The sequence below is a fragment of the Heterocephalus glaber genome, unplaced genomic scaffold, assembly GCF_053883595.1.
Source record: "Heterocephalus glaber isolate CG9 unplaced genomic scaffold, H.glaber_assembly_v1.0 deba00001569, whole genome shotgun sequence".
NCBI classification, from domain to species: domain Eukaryota; kingdom Metazoa; phylum Chordata; class Mammalia; order Rodentia; family Bathyergidae; genus Heterocephalus; species Heterocephalus glaber.
This window is the reverse complement of record NW_028258354.1, coordinates 3,697,983-3,719,108: the sequence shown is the minus strand read 5'-3', so window position 1 is coordinate 3,719,108 and position 21,126 is coordinate 3,697,983. Positions and strand designations below refer to the sequence as shown.

General features: G+C 45.3%; 3 protein-coding genes across 7 annotated transcripts; 1 reads left to right on the top strand and 2 right to left on the bottom strand.

Annotated features, from left to right (window-relative positions):
• Positions 1-33: 33 nt before the first annotated feature.
• Positions 34-9,868, bottom strand: Tsfm (Ts translation elongation factor, mitochondrial). 2 transcript variants are annotated; one of them, XM_004861168.4, is made up of 7 exons: positions 9,793-9,865; positions 7,347-7,521; positions 6,926-7,099; positions 6,095-6,223; positions 5,039-5,161; positions 2,553-2,640; positions 34-602 (listed from the first exon to the last, which is right to left on the bottom strand). In XM_004861168.4, exons 2-7 carry the CDS (start codon positions 7,401-7,403, stop codon positions 196-198), a joined length of 978 nt encoding a protein of 325 aa, XP_004861225.1. In that variant the 5' UTR covers positions 7,404-7,521; positions 9,793-9,865; the 3' UTR covers positions 34-195. The 2 variants fall into 2 exon arrangements, with proteins under 2 accessions (XP_004861225.1, XP_087048354.1); XM_087192228.1 differs by lacking the exon at positions 5,039-5,161 and having other exon boundaries at positions 9,793-9,868.
• On the bottom strand, positions 7,720-16,359 carry Eef1akmt3 (EEF1A lysine methyltransferase 3). 2 transcript variants are annotated; one of them, XM_087192232.1, is made up of 3 exons: positions 16,222-16,359; positions 15,872-15,983; positions 7,720-9,884 (listed from the first exon to the last, which is right to left on the bottom strand). In XM_087192232.1, exons 1-3 carry the CDS (start codon positions 16,276-16,278, stop codon positions 9,493-9,495), a joined length of 561 nt encoding a protein of 186 aa, XP_087048358.1. In that variant the 5' UTR covers positions 16,279-16,359; the 3' UTR covers positions 7,720-9,492. The 2 variants fall into 2 exon arrangements, with proteins under 2 accessions (XP_087048358.1, XP_004861223.1); XM_004861166.4 differs by having other exon boundaries at positions 16,102-16,282.
• A 435-nt stretch (positions 16,360-16,794) lies between these two features.
• Mettl1 (methyltransferase 1, tRNA methylguanosine) lies at positions 16,795-20,170 on the top strand. Of its 3 annotated transcripts, none has more exons than XM_004861165.4 (6): positions 16,795-16,970; positions 17,642-17,805; positions 18,905-19,065; positions 19,156-19,269; positions 19,404-19,505; positions 19,668-20,170. In XM_004861165.4, the coding sequence occupies exons 1-6, from the start codon at positions 16,795-16,797 to the stop codon at positions 19,821-19,823; spliced, it is 873 nt and encodes a 290-aa protein (XP_004861222.1). In that variant the 3' UTR covers positions 19,824-20,170. The 3 variants fall into 3 exon arrangements, with proteins under 3 accessions (XP_004861222.1, XP_004861221.1, XP_087048355.1); XM_004861164.4 differs by having other exon boundaries at positions 18,881-19,065; XM_087192229.1 differs by having other exon boundaries at positions 16,845-16,890; positions 18,881-19,065.
• The last annotated feature ends 956 nt before the right edge of the window (positions 20,171-21,126 follow it).

Sequence of the window (21,126 nt, the reverse complement as noted above, 5' to 3'; positions counted from 1 at the left end):
GGTATCATGCAAACAGGAAAACACTCTACTCTCTATTTTATAATTATTTTATTTAATAACTTTACCTGTGAAGTCCATAATTTCATCATAAACTAAAAAACCATTCTGGGTTTTAAAGGGCTTAGGAAATAACTTCTTGTACTGATGTCCAGAGCTAAAAAAAAAATTTCCTCCTTGGCCAAAAGTCTCTGGAACCTATTGGGCCTCTGTTGCCTCTTCAATTTCTCCACATTCAAACCTCACAAAGTCTACTACAGACACACCCCGGGGCTGTACATACTGTCCCAATGTAATGGAGGGATCCAGCAAGTATGGCTGGGACAGCATCTTGGTCTCTGTCTCTCCCCCGGGCTCATCATCCAGGGAGCCAACAGACAGAGGGGCCATGCCCACCACATGCTGCCCAAGGTGGCGGCCAACATCTTCGAGGGTTGCTTTCGGCTCAGATGTCTCACAGATGACCAGGGCTCCATACTTCCCCAGTTCCAGGTTGTTGAATGAAGGACTGTGCACTGCTCCATGGATATAAGAGCCAATGTAGAACCCAGATGGTACCTTCACCCATGCAGCTCGTTTAAGGGTCATGTTTTCTCCCAGTTTCCCTATTAAAAACCAAAACAAAAAACCAACATGGTTATACAAACATATCCACCAAGTACAGATACCAAGTCTGGAAGGTGGTCCTTCTGTATTTATACTAGATATACAGTAAGATAGAGACATACAATTTTTAGTTTTCTCTTAAAGAGGCAGAAGTGGAAAGTACTTTAAGGAGCACCCTCTATGTGTAAGGAACACTGGTATTTAAGAGGCTGTGGTATCACAGGCTCAGGTTTAAGTTCTGCTTCTTTCTGGCCCTAACATTGGGCAAAAGACTTAAAGACATAACCCCAGTTATTAATTCATCAGGCTTTTGTTCCCTAATCTACAAAATGGAGATACCACCTACCTGTCAGGATTATTGGGAGAAATAAATAAGGTGAAATGTGTAAAAGTATTTATTGTAGGACCTGGCATACAGTAAGCACTCAAGTGCTATTATTATTACATTAAATTTAGGCTTAGAGAGCTTGAGTAACCCACCCAATAATATGTGGCAGAGCTGGAATTAAAAGTTCGTATTTAAATCCAAAGCAAGTTTGTGATTTTTCCCACCAAATTATCATTCCTCCCAAATACGTAGTACCTTAGCTGGCGCAAGACAACTTCTGATCATCCACTATATCAGGAAAAGGCCTACAACAAAAAGCTACAAAAAATCCAAAATCCATGTCATCAGCCAGTTTTAACTTGCTCTCATCAAAAATAAAATTTTCAGAGCTGGGGATTTAGCTCAGTGGTTCCGCCACCTGCCTTGCAAGCACAAGGTTCCAACTTCAATCCCCAGTACCAAAAAAAAAAACAAAACACAAAAAAATACATTTTCAGAGTGTCTATGAGAACCAAAAACACATTCCAGTTTTTTCCCCCTCAGGAAGCCATTCCCTTCTAATGAAGCCCAAATAAGCCAAAAAGTAGGAAGGAGCAGGAGGCTAAAAAAAGGGATTTGGATTAATATGCCTGGATTAGCCATAGTTATAAGTAAAAATTAGGAAAAGGGAGAATCCAGAATCCAAAACAAATTTTTAAATAGCTCAAAAAATCTACCCATTAGTTAATTCCCAGAAATTAACAAGGCTGAGACAAGCAGCTCTTCAAGGATTTCTTAGTAAGTCCCATTTCTTAATGCACAGCTGTCTGTCTGGTTCTCATCCATGACTCACTCAAGCATCACAGATACTATAACATGACCTGATGAAAACAGAATCAGTGCCTTGATCAGAAACCTCAGATAAGCATTAAATTCCCAGCAACTCTTAACTCTAGCCCTGCTTCTCTCATGCCATCAAAGACACGTAGAAAGAAAGCAAAATTCCCACTAATCCTACCACAATGATCCAGATGTTGTTTCTATCGCCAGCAGGTTCTAAAAGAATGTACTTTTACAAATTCAGGACCAGATTTTTTGGTGTTTAATGTACTATTTTTTCCCTGTATCTATTTAGAGGTAGTTAACTGAAAGCCAAAGGGCCATCTCTGCCTAAGGTCATGCTCAGTTTGCTGGGTATAGTGATGAAAATAATTTTATTAAGTTGCAAAAAGCTAAAAACTGCAATTTTTGCGTATAAATCTAAATTCTCTCTCTCTCTGAGTGGGGAAAATTTACTGAGAGAAACATAGCTTCTGTCTGAGAGACAGGAGGACCAGAAAATGGGTTGCCCCATAAATCTAAATTTTCTTAAGGAATTTAGAAATTCTGATGAGACTGGAACTCAATTTCCCCTAATATAACAATCTCTGGAGCTTAGTGACAGCGCTTCCTTCGGCAGAGGAGGAGCTCTTCAGGTTCCCCCTGCTTCTTAACATCTAACACACAACTCACTTCTCACCATATCATCTGGCTCTTGTAGGCACATGAGCTTGCAATTTTTGATCTAGATTTAGAGGAACATCAAGATACCAAAACATCCAATCTTTAATTTCCAGTTTCCAAAATCCTTATAAATACTCACCAATTGCTAAGGCCAACTGATCCTTCAGGGAGCCATCTCTGTCAGGCCCAGCTGGAAGTCCAGAAAGCTCAGAGGAATTCAAGAAGGCCTAAGCTCACAAGAAAACAAACAGAGGCCAGTTCTACACAATTGAAATTATCAAGAGAAAAAGCAAAAATAGCCTATCTCTAAGAAAATGTGAAGACAACTAAGTAGTTTCATTAAGCCAAGGATGTTAAAAATTGATTATAAATAATTATTCTATTACTGCATCATCCCCAACTCCATTCCACTCCCATTCTCTAGCCTAGGGCTGGGGATTTAGCTCAGTGGTTCCGGTGCCTGCTTCACAAGTGCAAGGTCCCGAGTTTGATCCCCAGCCCCCAAAAAAAAAAAAAAATCTAGCCTAGCTTCTTAGAATGTAATGTCCTAGAAACCAAGAACGATATTTTCATACAGTCATAAAATGTAATGGAAAAGAGAGGCAGGGATGTAGCTCAGTGGTAGAAAGCATGCCTAGCATGCATGAGACCCTGGGTTAAATTTCAAGTACCAAAAAAAGAAAAAGTTAAAGATAGGAGACCTACAGATTGTTGGTGGGGTTGTAAAATGGTGTAAATCCAACAGTGGAGAAATTTGGACAATATTTAACAAAACTACATATATATTTATCCTTTTACCCTGCAATTCTGTTTCTAGGGATTTGATGATACACTTCCAATGATACAAAAGTACATATGCAGAAGATTATTCATTGAGCTATTATTTCTAATGGTAAAATTTTGCAAACAGCCTAAATGCCCAAGCACAGAAGGAGACTGGTTGAGTAAATCATGGCACAACTACATAACAGAATGCAATGCAACTGGAAAAAAGGAAAAGGAAGATTTCCATTTCTGTAACAGATTTCCTGTTATAGAGTCTTTCCAGGATATATTATTAAGTAAAAAAAAAGTGTGTGTAGGGGGGTAACCCAGAGGTAGAGCACTTGCCTGACATGCAGGAGGCCCTGGGTTTGGTCACCAGCACTATGCACCCATACACCAAAAAATAAAAAGCAAATTTAACGAATTGTATACCTAAAATGTACCGATAAAAGAACTAAAAACAAAACAAAACAAACAAACAAACAAACAAAAAAAGCAAATTAAAAGTACATATAGGGCAGGGTGTGATGGCATATCCCTGTAATCCCAGCACTTGGAAAGCTTAGACAGGAGGATAGCTGTGATCTCAAGGCCAGCCTGGATCACACAGTGAGACCTTGTCTCAAAAAAAAAAAAAGTGTACATACAAATTATATTATCATTTGTGTAAGAAATAGCTGTATAGGGCCGGGGATTTAGCTCAGTGGTTCTGGCGTCTGCTGTGCAAGTGCAAGGACCTGAGTTCGATCCCTGGTACCAAAAAAAAAAAAAAAAAGAAAAGAAATAGCTGTATAAATATGCCTATCTTTGCAAAAAGAAATACTAAAAATATAACTATGATCTAGTGAAGTTGGTTATCTACAGAAGTAATAAGAATAGGATGGAAGAAGGAGTAAGACTTCTTGGAGCACTTTTTTTTTTTTGGTACCGGGGATCGAACTCCGGTCCTTGCGCTTACGCAGCAGGCGGCGAAACCACTGAGCTAAATCCCCAGCCCAGTACTTTTTAAAATTAATAATTTTAGTATTTACCTTGCAAGCACACAGTCTCAAGTTCGCTCCTTGGTACCAAAAAAAAAAAAAAAACAAGGCTGAATCAAAGAGAAACTGATAAAATCTCTTCCTTTATCCTTCTATGGATAAGTATACTCACTCTTCTAAACTGTCCCTCTCCCAAGCTCTCTATTTGGAAACCCTGTCCTCAGACCATTTCAGATTTCTGAACAGGAAGCCTCAGATGGTTTCCCCAAATTTGGCTAACTCCACCTCACTGGCATTCAGTAACAGATTAATTGAGCCCCAGCCAAATGCTGCACCCCCCCAAAAAAAAATGCTGCACCCACTTCTGTTGCACTGGAGATGTAGTAGTGAAAAAACAAGTTCCCTGACTCATGAAGGTTACATTCTACTGGGCAAGACAGACAACATACAAATCAAAAAAATATAATAATATATAGGGACTATAATAAAATTTTTTAGATGAGGCAAAATAAAGAGATAGAACAACAGGGGAAGGGTACTCCTCCCCAAAGACAGCATTTAAGTAGAGATGTGAAATAAGACAGTAAAGGGCCGGGGATTTAGCTCAGTGGTTCTGCCACCTGCCTCGCAAGCACAAGAACCAGAATTTGATCCCTGGTACCAAAAAAAAAAGAAAGAAATAAGACAGTAAAAGAGTATGGTGGTGGTAGGGGGCACCAAGGGCAAGGGATGTAGATCAGTAGTAGACTATGTGTTTAGCATGCAAGCACATAGCAAGTAGCCCTGGGTTCAATCTCCTGCACCAAAAAGAAGAAACAGCAAAGACCCTAAAAGAAGGAGGGGTCAAACTTAGCACACTGGAGACAACCTCAAAACTCACTTTGCTGTATGTGGAAAGTTGATCCTTTAAGTTCTGACAGTACAACATGGTTCCCAGGGCTACTTGCTGGACCAACTCTTGAAATTTTAAATTTCTGGAAACAAAATCTGTCTCACAGTTTACCTGTGGGAATAAATTGATGTTGTTTATAAGCTGTTTGCTGATTGTTTCCAAAAGTGCCTTTAACACTGTAGGGTAAGCCAAGATATTGATAGAACAAGCTGCAGACTACACAGAAATAAATGACCCCCGAATTTTAAAGCTGCAGTTCTTCTCTTGAGGCCAGAAACTGAGTGAAGTGATTCTTACAGTGCGCCAATGAGTTAGCAATAACCTATACATTCAGAAGAAGTTCTGCAATGTTCAGAAGGACTCACTACAAGTTCATCACTTGCTTGTGGCTGCACACCATAATCATCTCGTTCTCTAGCTCCTCCAACTACAAACCATCTTTGCTATCACTTTGTTTATCCTTTTCTTTTGGTACCGGGGATCAAACTCTGGTCCTTATGCTTGCAAGGCAGGCAGCAGAACCACTGAGCTAAATCCCCGGCCTGTTTATTCTTTTCTTATGGTAAATTAATCCACTTCTTCATCAACAACACCAAGCCTCTAAATCAGCTATTCTCTAACAGATACTCATCAACTAATTAATGTAATTATTAGCTTTAAAAATCTAACTTGGGAAAGGGAAGTAAAAAGGATCAACATGCAATATGTATGTACCAATACCCTATGATGAGTATATTTATGAATCACGAACATATTCTAACAAAAAAATTAAAAATTAAATGTAACTGTTCCAGGAAACAATCAGTGTTCAGATGCAAGATTGCACTAGACTCATATTTAGGTGCTATATTCTAGACTGCTAGGCCATTTCTCATCAACACATCTGTGCATTTGTATACTTAAATGAATCCATAGCTAATAAATGAGGTTTCTCAAGTTTAACTCCAAGTACCCTTTATTGTCCTCAAACCCATTTCTTCTTTAAGAATGCAAAGGATCTAACAGGAGCCTTACACCCAAGGTGTGGCATCTCCAACAACGCACCTCCACCAACACAGCCATATTGCCTTCCTGCAGCAGCCCAATCAGACCTTCTTTAGTCTTCCTCCCATGGAGCTTGGCAGCTTTGCTCCAGCCCTCTTTCTGAGCCTGCTTTTGGAGCCAGATCTCTGCCTATAAAGTGGAAAGAACAAAAGAGATGACAAAGTCATAGAATTTTGAACTGAATGAGGGTTTAAAATATGTTAAAGTTCCCTGATCCTCTCTGCTTCTCCAAAATTCTATAATAAAAACTAAAGCAAGCCGGGTGTGGTGGTACAGGCCTGTAGTCCCAGCACTAGGGAGGCTGAGGCAGTTTGAGGACAGCCTGGGCTACATAATGAGTCAGGGCCAGTCTGAACTACAAAGGGAGACCCTGCCTCAAAAAAATAACAACAACAAAACTAAAGCAATCTATCATCTATGAGCAGTCTATCACTAATGCTGAATACCAGGCATTGTAGTAACTGGTGCTTTGGATAAGTTTAATCTTCACACGTCCCTGTAGGAGCAGATGGTAGTACTTTCGTTATATAGACAAAAATAACACAACTCTGGAATATTAACATGTCCAAGGTCACAGTGTTAGTGAGGCCACAGTAATTTGGGTCCTGATGGGACTGACTCCAAAGTTCACACAAACCCTTCAACTTCAAAAAGCAGAATACATCCAATCTTTCATTGAATAGGATTAACCCTAGGATACTGACTTAATTGCTTCCAAGTAAAAAAAAAGTCAAAGGTTGTCATTTAAGGCAGAATCCTTAAAGTGTGACTTCTGAGTGCCTCAAGAGCCTTCGGTCACACCCCAGTACCCGGCCTGCATCTTTTTCCCACCTGTTTGAGATCCCCGCCACAAGTCTCCAGAGCTTTTTTGCAGTTCACAAAGGAATAGCCTGTTTTCCGACGCAGATTCATAAGGAGCTCCTTGCTGGAGGCCGAGGAAGATAGCCAGGGCCCAGCCTGAAACGTGCGCCATGGCTGGGCCGACTGAAGCAGAAGGGACCCTGCCTGGTGGGACAAAAAGGAGATGAGAAGCCAAAAGCAGCGAGGAGCTGGGCGAGGGAGAGCACACGAACAGGGAGGCGACCTTATGGCTCAGGAGGTGTGGGAAGGGCAGCACACGGGAGCTGGGCTGAAGAAGCAATGCCCCCCGGGGAAAGAGCGGGAAATCAAAAGGGGGCCAGGAGAAGGGACGGGTGCACTTCGGGGCTGGGAGCTCCAAGAGACAGGTCAGCACTGGGACCAGGGATCTCACCGGGTGGCTCCCAGTCCGCGTGACCAGGCACAGGCGCAGAGACCGCAACAGCGACATATCTCCAGCCGCACCACAGTACGGCCCGCTGGCGCACAGGTGCGGCGACAGACTACGGCGTGGCGGAAGGGCCAAAACTCTCCATTACAACTCTTCTAATGACAATGGCGCCACCTGCCTGTCGGAGGGATACAGTCGCATTCCCTAAATGCCTTCATTGAATTATTTCGTTTGGAATTAACCCCAACAGGTAAAACAAGAAAAGTCAAGGGCTGGGGATTTAGCTCAATGGTTCCGCCGCCTGCCTCGCGGGTGCAAAGACCCGAGTTCGATCCCCGGTACAAAAAAAAAAAAAGTCAAAAGATTACAACACATCTGGGTAACATTGTTTCTTTATTTCCAATGTACTTTTATATTTAGTATCGGTTTATGACTCACAACAAACTTGTGAGGTAGGTGTGGGTTCAGAAAACTGCCCAGGGTTTCCTCTAGGTGGAGATAGAGTAACCTCAACAAACCGAGTAAATATTTGTTGAAAGAACAAACTATCTGCTGAGCCAGTTACTGCGTTAGGCTTCAGGGAATTAGAGATGAATAAACCTTAGCTGTACCCTCCAAGATAATCTAATGATGAGAAAATAAAGATCAGACAAATGTCCACTCAAGACAAGGTAGGTCCCAGAAGATGAACAAACAGTTAAAGGATGGGGAAAGGGGGAATCACATTCAAACAAGAGGCTCAGGAAAAGCTTTTTTCAGGAGAGACAAAGAGTAAGAAAGATTTTTGATACATAGCAATATAATTTCCAAGCATAAAGAATGAAGTCATGAACTTTTATGTGGATTTAGAAAACAAAAAGTAGGCCTTTGTAATTTTGTCAGAGGTCCAATACAAGTAGGAAAGGAGTATGAAGTGAATTAGAGAGGTAATGGATCATGTGAGGATAGACCGAGTACCAAGCAGAGGAGATTGTTCTTGCTTCTACAGGCAATGGAAGCTAATCAGAGTGGATTTTGGAAGATTGCAAGAGTTGGCAGAATGGCTTGAAGGTGAGAAAATGATGGCAGAGGCCCAGGGGAGGTATATGGCTAAGTAGTAAGTAAAGAAAGCCCCAACCAGAGCTCCTACAGTGGGAAGAGGCAAGAAGTGAAGAAAAATATATTACAAAGGAAGGACTGATGGGGTAGGGAAGAAAAATCAAAGATGAGAAGAACCTAGTACTCAGTACAGTGTTCTGAGGATGATGTTCTGAGATCAGGGCTCCCACTCTGGAAAGGAGGAAAAAGCTACAGCCCAAAAGGCAGCTCTGCAGAGATAGGACTTGACCCAATTAGAGCCATGGTCCCACTAGATTTTTCTCTCTACAAGCAACAAACAGGTGGTCTGAGGCCTCTTCCTTTTCATCTCCCCAGGAAAACATGACTTTGTTGGATTCAGAAGAGATCATTAATACTTTTTTTTTCTTTAAAAAATTCCCACCTAGGCATGGTGGCACACACACCTGTAATCCCAGCACTCAGGAAGCTGAGGCAGGAGGATCGCCACAAGTTTGAGGCCAGCTTGAACTACCCTGTCTCAAAAAACAAAAACAAAAAAAACCAACAACAACAAATTCCAGCTGGGTGTGGTGGTGCAATCCTATAATCCCACCACTTGGGAGGCAGAGGCAGGAAGACTGCCATGAGTTCAAGGCCAGCCTGGGCTACATAGAGTGTTCAAGGCTAACTTGGAACACATAGCAATACTGTTTCTCAAAAAAAAAAAAAAATCCCATAAAGCTGGGCATGGTAGTGCATGTCTATAATCCCAGTATTCAAAAGGCTGAGGCAGGAGGATTGCAAGTTGCAAGTTCAAGACCAACCTGGGTAACTCAGCAAGACCCTGCCTCAAAATAAAAATTTTGAAAAGGGCTGGGGATATAGCTCAATGATAAAGCACTTGTCTAGCAAGGCAAGGCCCTTGGTTCAATCCCCAACACTGAAAAAAAATCCATAGAATTTTTTTTTAAAGTCTATCTTGCGTAAAGTCAAGAAAGAGGGGAGAGAAAGTGATTTTTTTTTGTCCTTATGTTTATGGTTCTGAAGACATGGCTTTGGAGAGATGCAGTTTCTTCATTGGGACAAGGGGTTGAGAACAGGAGAAGTAACATCAAGCAGGTCTTGATTCCCTGTGCCTGGCTCTATAGATGTTGACATTCTCATCCTCATCCCGCTGGGCCAGCTCCAGTCGGAAGTGCTGGGGCAGGAGGTGGTGAAAGAAGCTCTCTGTCCCATGCTCCTCTCTCATCTTGGAAGCCAGATAGATGGTGCCACGGGGCCCACACAGGTGTTGGAGGGTCCCCAGCAGCAGTGGGAAGGTGGGCTCCAGGTACACGATATCCGCCCCCAGCACCAGGTCATAGTCTCCAGGAAAGACATGCTGGTCAATCCCCCAGGACAAAGCACGTACCTGGGCCTGGCCTCCAGCTGGCACATTAGCTTGGACGTTGCCCTGGATCTGTTCTAGGGCCAGAGGCAGGTCAGTGATGGTAACATCCCCCCCTGAGAGAGAGCAAGGGGGAGAAATGCAAGTCAGAGGGCCCAACCAAGGGCTCTTAGCTCCAGCCTGGAAGGTCCAGAGACCTCAAGGCCTAAAGGACAATGTCTTGACAGCTCAAAGTCCACACTGACTTTTAGTTCCCTAACTCCACGTTACCCACTGGCATTCTCATTACTCTACATTCTACAACATCAACATTCTCTCCGAGCTAATCTTCAACCTGTCTGCCCCCCACACAACAATCAGATGTCAGCAGAAGCCCGGGCAGGACTAAGCTGAGGATAGGCTAGGCATCTACCCCTTCTGACACAAACCTGTCTGCAGGGCTCTGGAAAGACTCCCAGAAGACGTGACCTCAGCTGAGTCCTAAAGAACAAGCAGGAGTTATTCAGGTGCATCTTTCCAAGCAGAGAATAGTGATTACAAAAGCTTGGCAGGGAAACAGCATGGCATATCCAAGGAAGGCTGTATCTTTTTTTCTTTCTTTCTTTCAGTACTGTGGATTGAACCCACTGAGATACATCCCCAGCCCTTTTTAAGAAATTTTTAAAATCTTGAGACAAGATCTTGCTAAATTGCTAAATTGTCAAGGCTGGGCTCAATTTGCAATCCTCCTTCTTTAGCCTCCCCAGACTGCTGGGATTATAGGCAGGCACTGGCATACTCAGCTGAAAAGCTGCATCTCAGAGGATGTGTAAATGTGGAGAAAAATGCCAAGACACAAGACTAGAGGATTGTGCCATGCTAATCACAGAGAAAGAAGTTGAAGAGATTCAAGTTTGATAATGAGGGTAAGTGTCTTAAAAGTTAAAACAGGGGTGAAGATCAGCATTCCAGAATGCTTTATCCATGCAATAAATACATGTATCGAGTGCCTACTATGAGCTAGGTATACAGTGGTGAGCAAAGCAAAACCTCGCCTTTCCTTGAGTTTCATTCCAGAGGTAGAAACACACACGGTCTGCAAAAGTAATGATCTAATCATAATCATGGTAAGTATTATAGGAGGAGAACAGGAAGTATAAGCCTTCATTCATTCATTTTTATGTTGTTATATATCCCAGGTATTGAGATACAGCAGATAGACAAGAATCCTTCTCCATGGAGCTTACAGTCTAGTGGCAAGAAACGGAAGACAACAATGAAATACAAAATAAAATACACTGTATGTCAAATGACAGTAATGCTATAGTGAAACACCAAGCAAGGAGAGAAGATAAGAACTGCTTGAGGGTCAGGGCAGAGAACGGAATTTTAAATAGGATGGCTGGGGAAAGCCTCGCTAAGCAGAATATGTTTGGACAAAAACCTGGAGGCGGCAGTGGCGCATACCACGTGGATCTCTCAGGCTAAAGTCTACCAAACCACAGACCAGCAAGCATAAAGACCTTGAGGCAAGACTGCACCTGACAGGTGGGAGGAATCTTGAGGGAGGCTGCAGCTGGAGCAGAATGAGTGGGATGACAGTAGATGTTGGATCCCAATCAAGGCCCTGTAAAAAGGCTGTAAGAAATTTGGCTTTTAGTCTGGGTAATATGGAAATTGATGGAAGAGCCTTAAATGGAAGAATAGCAATGGAAGTTGACTTGTGAGTTAAGAGAAGCATTCTGGTTGCTGCAGTTAGAAAAGATTGTAGAGAGGCTAGGTCAGAAGCAAGGAGACCAGTTAGGAGGGGGCAGCAGTGAGAGAAGAGAAATGATGATGGTCTAAACCAGGGTGGTAGTGATGGCTAAAAATAGTCAGATCCTGAATATACTCTGAAAGTAGAGTCAACAGGATTTGCCACAGATTGAATATGAGAGAGGAAAAGAGAGAGAGAGAGAGAGAGAGAGAGAGAGAGAGAGAGAGAGAGAATATGAATATGAGAGATTTCAGATGTTTGGCCTGACCAAGAAGACCCAAATGGCCATGCATTTAAGTGAGGACTACAGGAGGAGTAGGTTGGGACAGGAGATCATGATTTCATTTCTAGACACATTACACTTGAGATGACCATCAGATAACTACATGAAGACACTGAGTAGGCACTGGGTAATACAAACAATTCTGGAGATAAAAATGGGAGAATCACAGTCATCGGCAAGGAACATTCAAAGCCACAAAGAGATGGGATTGCTCAGGATAGAGCAGACAGATAAAAGAAGGCATCAAAGGTCTATTCCTGAGCTCTGGGACACTCAAAAATTTCAAATGTGAGGATGAAAAGAATCAGCAAGAAGGGCTGGGGATTTAACTCAGTGGTTCCGCTTCCTGCCTCGAAAGTGGAAGGACCCAAGTTCAATCCCCCGTACCAAAAAAAAAAAGAATCTTGGGCTGGGGATTTAGCTCAGTGGTTTCGCTGCCTGCTGCACAAGTGCAAGGACCAGAGTCCAATCCCCGGTACCAAAAAAAACCCCAAAGAATCAGCAAGAGAACAGAAAGTGTGCTGGTTAGATAAACAACCCAGAAGTGTGGTGCCCAAAGGAAGTTTCCAGGAGGAGGCAGTGTCCATGTCAAAAAATCCAACTGAGGTGGGCTGATAACTGACTCCCTGATTTAACAACATGGAGTTGGAAGTGAAGCTCACAGCCTTAACTAGAACCACCAGAGTGAAGGAGGCATGGGGGAGTGAAAGTCTGATAGGAATGAACTGAGGAACATATGAGGAGAGGAACTAGAGACAGTGGATAGTCATTTTATTGTAAAGCAGAGAAATGGCTTGGTAACTGAAGGTAGATATAGGATCAGAATCTTTTTTTCTGAGAAAAGAGGAGTTACAGCATATAATGTGCATATATATATTTATTTATTTTTATTTTTTGGTACCGGGGATTGAACTCAGGACCTTGCATTCACAAGGCAGGTGGTGGAACCACTGAGCTAAATCCCCGGCCCTATGTGCATATATAGAGAGAGAGGGAGGGTGGGAGGAAGTGAGAATGACCCAGAGAGAAAGGAAAACAGAATTGAAAATGCAGGAGGTGGGGGAAGGTTGCTGGAAATGTCTTGGATCAGGTGGAAAGGTTCAGGGATTTTGTGAAAAGTAGAGGGTTTGACCTTAGCTAACACAATCTGTTCATCCATGGTGACAAAAGAGAAGGTGGTGCACACAGACAGACGTAGGTGAGTAGATGTTTTGATAGGAACAGGTGAACATTTTCTGAAAAAAAAGAAGCTATAGGAAATTAAGTCATTGGCTGAGCATGACAATAGCAGAGGAGGGATTTACAGGTTTTTAAGAACGAGAAGGTAAAAAACCATGTTTAGACGAGCAAAAGAATAACCAGACAAGGGAAGTGTAACAGGCTAGCTAGGCAGCACTGAGGACTCTCCTGAGGTCAGTGATAAAGTGAACATAAGACCAGTCTGCACAGTCACATACAGTATTTACTAAGAGAGCCTAAGCCATCCTGGAAGCCCTCCCTTGGATGTGATGTTTGAGCAGAGCAAAGAAAAATGCATATGCTTTATGGTAAGAGGGCTTTAGAAGGTATGATCCATGTGAAGTCCCTACAGGGAAACATCAAGTAGGTTTGTAGAACTGATAAAAGGGCAATAAGCAGCACAAAGACAGGAAGAAGGAGAGGGAGACAGGGCAATGGAGGCCAGGATAAAGGTGTTGGTTCTACTGTGAAAGCAACAAGCCATTGAAAGATTTGAAGTGAGGGTGTGATTTACAGTTGCATTTTGAAAAGGTCTTCTGTTGTAGCACATGCCTATAATCACAGCACTCTAGGTGGCTAAGGCAGGAGGATCACAAGTCCTAATCCAGCATAGGCAACTTAGTGACTTAGTGAGACTCTGTCTCAAAAACAACAACAAAAGGGCTGGGGATATAGTTCACTGTGAAGACCTTGTATTCAATCCCCAGTACCACACACACACACACACACACACGCACACGCAAATCCATGCACAAAAGAAAGAAAAAAGAGAATAGGTCATTCTGACTATTGGGTAGGATTGGCAGGGTCTAGGAGGCAGAAAGGAATCAAAGCAGGAAAACCAGTCAGAATAACTGTTGCAGTCTAAGCAAGCGATGATGACAACTTAGGCTGGTGAACTGTCAGTGAAAATACATGAGAAAATTCAAAATTTTTAGGAGATAAAATCAATAGGACTCGGGGCTGGGGATATACCTTGGCAGTAGAGCACTTACCTAGCACACACAAGGCTCTGGGTTCAATCCTCGCTACCACAAAAAAAAAAAAAGGAAGGAAGGAAAAGAGAAGCGTAGAGTAGGAAAGAAAGAGGCAGAAAGAAAGCTGAATAATGGATATGGAGGTGAAAATGGGCATGTCAAAGTCAAAGGTGATGTCTAGCAGGGTGCAGTGGTACATGCTGGTAATCCCAGCACTAGGAAGACTGAGGCAGGAGGATCACTGTGAGTTCAAGGCCAGCCTGGGCTACACAGTGAGTTCAAGGCCAGCCTGAACTATATAGTGAGACCCTCGGCTTCTTGAGTGTTGGGATAGCAGGAGTGCAACACCACACACCTGTGAACATCCAGATTTTTGAATGAGCAACTAAACAGGGAGCAAAGGAAGAGAAGCCAATCCAGGAGCAAGTGAAGGTAGGTGTTCCTAACCATATACATGCCTTTTGTCTCTTTTTATATTTATTTTAAAATTTATTTTTACTGTTTTTGAAGTACTGGGGATTGAACCAGGGCCTTCACACTGAACTACATCCCCAGACCTTTTTAATTTCTTTTATTTCGAGACAGGAGTCTCATTAAAGTCACCAAGTTGCCCAGGCACTTGCAATCCTCCTGCCTCAGCCTCCAAGGGTGCTGGGCTTACAAGCATGTATGCCACCATACCTGGCTTTCTGTTCCCTTTTAATATAACTACCTGAATGTCATCCACTCATCCCTCATGGGAAGGAGCGGACACTCCCTCTGTTCTTCCTGAGTCTTCCGTGTTCATACTGTTCATTTCCCCATCTTACAGAGCTTTCCCTGGATAGGTTCACAGGGAGTCAAGGCAGACATAGCCAGAGCATGTGCACCAGCTCACCACAGATCTTCTATGGTGGCATCTCCCCCATTTCCCCACTAGACCTCAAGCTCCTTAGGGAGAGTAAATCTTCATTCACTTGTTGAGTCCCCAATACCTAGCATGATTCTTGGCACACAGAGGGCTTGGAATACATACTGGTTGGAAAGAATAAAAGAATGAATGTCTGCGTCTGGGAAGACTTTCCTTAGTGTGACCCAGTGATATCCCTATGAACAAGTACATGCTAATTTGAGTGACTTCATAAGTGTTTTTTTTTTTCTGGTACCGGAGAACAAACTCAAGGCCCTGTACTTTCCAGGTAGGCACGGAGCCACTGAGCTACATCCCTGGCCACCCTTCATATGTGTTTTGTTTGTTTGTTTGGTACAGGGGATTGAACTCGGGACCTTGCACTTTCGAGGCAGGTGGTGCCTTCATGTGTTTTTAAGTGAGTGTTCTCGGTATGGGGTTTTGTCTGCCCCTCACTAATTTAGGGACATCTCTTTAGTTTCTGGTTCTTAATAAAACTGAAGCAATTTTTTCCTTTCCCTTTCCTTTCTCAAGTCTGAGGTGCTTAATTCCTGGCCCTAGCCCTCCAAAATTCCTGTTTGATTTTCCTACCATTAACTATCTACCGTTTCTAACATATATTCACAACCAAGTTATAAAGCAGTCATGAGGTTTAACACCAGTAGGTTGGTGGCTGCCCTATAGGATACCCACATATAGGCATTTTTGACAGGACACTAGAAGGGATTTTTAAACATTCTCCTTGAAATCGGGGAGAGCAGAGGGAGAAACAAATTTCTACAAGGCCTGGTTTTTATTTCCTGCCCCCAAATCAACTGTCCTCGGTACTCTTAACAGCCAATTAGCTCTTGCCACACAGAGAAACAAGGTGGGGGTGGGGGTGTTAAAAGGAAGGGACTGGGCTGGAGCTAAAGTACTCCCCTCTCCTAGGACTCCACACCCTCACTCCCCGCTTCCCGCCACAATGCCAGCTCACGCACCTTGCAGCGCTGCCAAGATTCCCACGATGCCCGTCCCCGCGCCCAATTCGATCACTTTCTTTCCTCGAAAATCCACATTTTGACTCTCGAAATAGTTGCACAGACTCAGAGCCTACAGGAGGGGGAAAAAAGTCAGAAAAGGCTGTCGTGGGGATGGCTCCATATGGCAGAGGCGGAGTCCGGGGTCTGGACCTCCCAGGGACCCACGCCGGGAGCAGCCCATTCCTCACCGCGTCCCACACGCGCGCCGCCACCCCGAGGCGAGACCCAAAGTTCTGCATGATGCTCAGTACGTGCCCACAGAAGCAGAACCGGCTCCTCTCCGAGTAAAAGTCAGCAAAGAGCCCGACCTCCCGAGGGAACACTGACTCGGGCTCTGATTCCGGATCCCGGCGGGAGCTCGCCATCCGACGGAGACAGTGTCCGGTACAGCGGCGAACGCGCGGATCCCGGGTCTAAGGCAGGGTCGAGTCTGGGGGCCGCAGGGCGTCTGGGCTTCGCGGTAGCACCGAGGCGCCCCCCATCCCCACCCCGAGTTTGGCCTCCTTCCTCCAGTTCGACTTCCTGTAGGTGTTATAAGGAGCCGCGCCTCCTTCCCGGTCCCTAAAGTACACCCGACAGGAACTACGTAGGACTGCAACTGGTCAGACCTGTCAGACCTGGCTGGACACCAAGGCAAACGATGCTTCATTACACTGTAGGAGAGAGGGCGCCCAGATCGCTTTCATTTGTGGGTGCACAGGTGCCTGCAGCCAGCGTGGTAGCCAGGCAGAACCAGCTGAGAGGAGCCTAAGCGCCTCGCTCCCGCCAGAGACCAGCGGCGCGGAGGTTTTCCGCACTCCCGCCTCTAGCTCCCTCCTAACCTAGCCCTGTCGAATTCGCTCTTGGGTCTTTAAGGGGCGGGGCCTGCTCTCAGCGTGCACATGCGTCATCATCTTGCGCCTCGGGCTTTGGCCTCCACGTGGACCCCGTCAAACCCTGGGCTGCGCATCATGGCGGGAGCAGAGTCTGGGAATACGGTGGGAACCGAGGCTCCGCAAAAGCGTTATTACCGGCAACGCGCTCACTCCAACCCCATGGCGGACCATACGCTGCGCTAGTGAGCGAGCGGGACAGGGGGAGGGCAGGGAGGGTGGGATTCCCCCCAGCGGCCTGGAGAGCAATGGTGCTGGTACCGTAGGGAAAATTTGGGAAGGACCGAGGAGGATCGGCTGGGTGACGTCAGTTGGGGGGGTGGGGCCGGGAGATTTGACAGAGGGCGGAGTTGGCCAGTCAGGAGTGGGTGTGTCATTCTGGCCTAAGTTTGGGTAGCAGTGCCAAGTCTAGGAAGAGAAAGAAGTTGCTGAAACTAGAGTAAAAAGGCAGGTCGGCGTTTCCATCTTTCGCTCTTGTTTGTTGGGTTTAATAAAAAGGCAAACATATACACGGTCCTTCCCACTCCTTACTCCATCCTCTCCCCCACAGAGTACATATATGAAGTCGGATCCCAGTCCCTTAGGCCCACATATGCCCCCAAAAGGAGGGCTGCCCAGCCAGGACAGAAGTAGAGATGGGAAGATCAGCAATCATGAGCCTTATGACAGGCTTGTGATTCACCCTCAGTGTTAGAGGGATTCCACTGCATCTCCTGAGGCCACAGGGCCCACTGTAACAGAATTCTTGAGAAACCCTCCTCTCATCTACCTCCTACCCTTGCCCACCCACATACATGCAGTACCACATCTGCAATGGCATGACCAACCTTCTTACTTTTCATATCTTCTTCAATAGTCCTGTGAAGCCAGAGGAGATGGACTGGTCTGAGCTATACCCAGAGTTCTTCGCTCCACTCACTCAAAGTCAAAGCCATGATGACCTAAAGGATACGGAGGAAAAACAAGTTCAGGCCCAAGTGGAGTTTGCAGACATAGGCTGTGGCTATGGTGGCTTGTTAGGTAATGGTCTGGCCCTTTCTCTGAAGCAAGGAGAGACCTAGGTTCTGCTACCTCAGCAGGTTTGGTAGAGGCCACAGTTGATCTTTACCCTATGGACAGACACTGGTGACATCAATGTGGACAGCCTCCATCTTTTCTCTACCCTGGGTCTGTGGCCTTTGCCCTGGAGAAGGGAGGGGGCTGCCTCAAATGGCTGTTAAAACTTGGGTTGTCCTGTCTGGCCCCAGTCCCTACGTGAGCCATTTCACCTGCCAAGTGCTGGGTCAGTGAGCCAGTCGACACAAGCGTCAGAGATTAGCCACTGTGGCCAGTGATCCTGAACTGTCTTTCTCAGGGATTCTACCACCTCCCCTCCCTCACAAGAACACATTCTTTCTGCTCTGCTCTTATGTTCTCAGGTTCCTCTTGTAAATATTGTCCCAGGCATGCATGGCAATCCACTGGGTCTAGCTAAATTGCCCAGGCTGGGCTTGAACCTTCAATCCTCCTGCCTCAGTCTCCTGGAGTGCTGGGATTATGACCATGCATCACCACTCCCACCTCACTTTCTTAGATCTATGATCTTGAGCATTTCTAGCTCAGTATCCTCACCTTCACAGTCTACCACACAAGATTATAAGGATTAAATTTAAGACCATGTACAAAATCACTGTGAAAACTAAAGTAAACTGCCAGGCATGGTGGCACATGCCTGTAATTCCAGCACTTTGGAGGCTGCAGCAAGAGGATTACGTAGTGAGACCTTGTCTCAAAAAAAACAACAAGGGCGGGGGATTTAGCTCAGTGGTTCCACCGCCTGCCTCAAAACCGCAAGGTCCCAAGTTTGATCCCCGGTACAAAAAAAAAGGAAACAAAACTTAAAGCACTTACAAATAATTATGAATGTAGTCTCAGCCCTCCCATTCTAGTCCTGTCAACTTTCGTATCTCCCCTGCATTTTCTTCAGCAGAAAACTATACACTGTTCTTAATCCTGACTTTTGTGGTTTCGGATTGAGGCCTCCTTTCCTGTGTTGACCCCTTTGCTCTCCCTGGAAGTAGGAGGTTGATGATCCCATTGCTATTTCTGTGTGCAGTGGAACTGTCACCACTGTTCCCAGACACACTGATCCTGGGCCTGGAGATCCGGGTGAAGGTGTCAGACTATGTACAAGACCGGATTCGGGCCCTACGTGCAGCTCCTGGAGGTGGCTTCCAGAACATCGCCTGTCTCCGTAGTAATGCCATGAAGCACCTTCCTAACTTCTTCCACAAGGGCCAGGTGGGAAGGGCCCTGGTTGGGTAGGCTGGTAGGCAGGCAGGCTTGGAGGCTAGGCACTTACAACCCTGTTGGTGCCTGTCTGTCTCACAGCTGACAAAGATGTTCTTCCTCTTCCCTGACCCACATTTCAAACGGACAAAGCACAAATGGCGAATCATCAGTCCCACACTACTAGCAGAATATGCCTACGTGCTGAGAGTTGGGGTGAGTCAAAAGTGGGATGGAGAATGGAGTAAATGGCCTATTGAGGAACCCTTCACTAAGAATTGATTGGAAGTCCATTTAGGCTGCTCACTTGCATGTAGCGCCTGTCAAGGATGATTTCTTCACATATGTAGGGGCTGGTATATACCATAACTGATGTGCTGGAGCTACACCACTGGATGTGCACCCATTTTGAAGGTCACCCTCTATTTGAGCGTGTGCCTTTGGAAGAGCTGGTAAGTAGGGGCCAAAGGAAATGGCAAAGATACAGGCCCTTTTCAAGGTAATTCTGTATTCTTTGAACCAAGGTCAGAGCCAGGCAGAACGGGGTGGGAGTCTAGAGGATCTGAGCAGTCTGAAAGTTGGGCAAGGACTTACTGGACCCTTCCTTGTCCCAGAGTGAAGACCCAATTGTGGGACATCTAGGTACTTCAACTGAGGAAGGGAAGAAAGTTCTACGTAATGGAGGAAAGAATTTCCCAGCCATCTTCCGAAGAATACAGGATCCCATCCTCCAGCCAGTGACCCCCAATCCCATCCTGCCTGATCACTGACTATGTACCCTATCTCAGCTGGATCCCATCTTCCAAGGACTGGAAAGAAGATCAGACCCCCTTGACCTTCCCAGCTGAGATTTGTGGGGTTGGGAGGCTTCAATCTCTCCAAGAAGTTGGGGAGTACCTGTGTTCACCCCCACCCCCACCCCGACTCCTCTCACCTTCTTGTCCCTCCACTGCCAGCAGAAACCAAAAAATCTGACTTTGAATGACCTTGGACCAGAGGGGATCTTTGGAAGGGTATGGGGTCTTGCTGTCCCTTGGCACTCCCTACTCCTTGTAGGGCCTCTCCTCAGCTGGAGTTAGGAATGCAGTGCTCTACTATCTAAACTGTTTGGCTCAAATCACCTGTCCACTTGTGTTTACTTTGCAGTCCTGGGGATAACCCGTGGGTGTGCACACGTGCCCATACTGCTATTTCTTAGGAAAGGGCAGGGTGTGTATCACATGCCTCCTCCTGTTCTCCTTGCCTAGATCTGACTTGGGCAATCTGTGCTTTTTTTTTTTTTTTTTTCCCCAGTCTTGCTAAGTTGCCCAGCCTTGGCTCAGACTTGTGATCCTCGTGCCTCAGCCTCCCAGGGTGCTGAAATTACAGGTGTGCACCTTCACGCCTGGCTCTGTGCTCCCTTTATTGTTACTGTCTCTGGAGGGTGCTTGGAAGGGTAAAGAGGTGGAGACCCTCTCCTTCATGTTGATTCCAGAACTTCTTGGATTCCAGAACTTCAGAGCTGACCGAGTGGCAGAAAGTCTGATAAGGGTGGGGAAGAAGTGAAGGGTGAGGAGCAAGGAGCTAAACTATGGAGTATTCTAAGCTGAAAGTGCAAAGAGGCTGCTGAATAGAAGGCTGCCCAGAGGAAACTGAGTCAGCTAGGGATTCAAAGCATGCATTTAGCCTGGGAGCCATCCAATGGCCCAGAGATAGTAACCAAACTTCTGTTCTTGCAAAAAGTTCCTTCATGGGCTGGGGATTTAGCTCAGTGGTTCTGGCGCCTGCCTCGAAAGAGCAAGGACCCGAGTTCGATCCCCGGTACCAAAAAAAAAGTTCCTTCATTTCTGTTCCTCAAGCCTCAGATTTCCTTAGCTGGAAGGGAATTATTGACCCAAGAAACCCTTCTCTCCCCAAGAAACAAATGCCTGCCATCTGCCCAATGTGTGTTAGGCACAGGGAAAGGGGAGATGTGACTAGTGCAGGAAAATTCTGCTCATGTGGAGTGGGTGCAGTTCAATGAGCAAACAATGTGGGGACACTTGTGCCTTATACTTCATGGAGGAGCTGGAGGATGAGGAATTCCTGAGGATG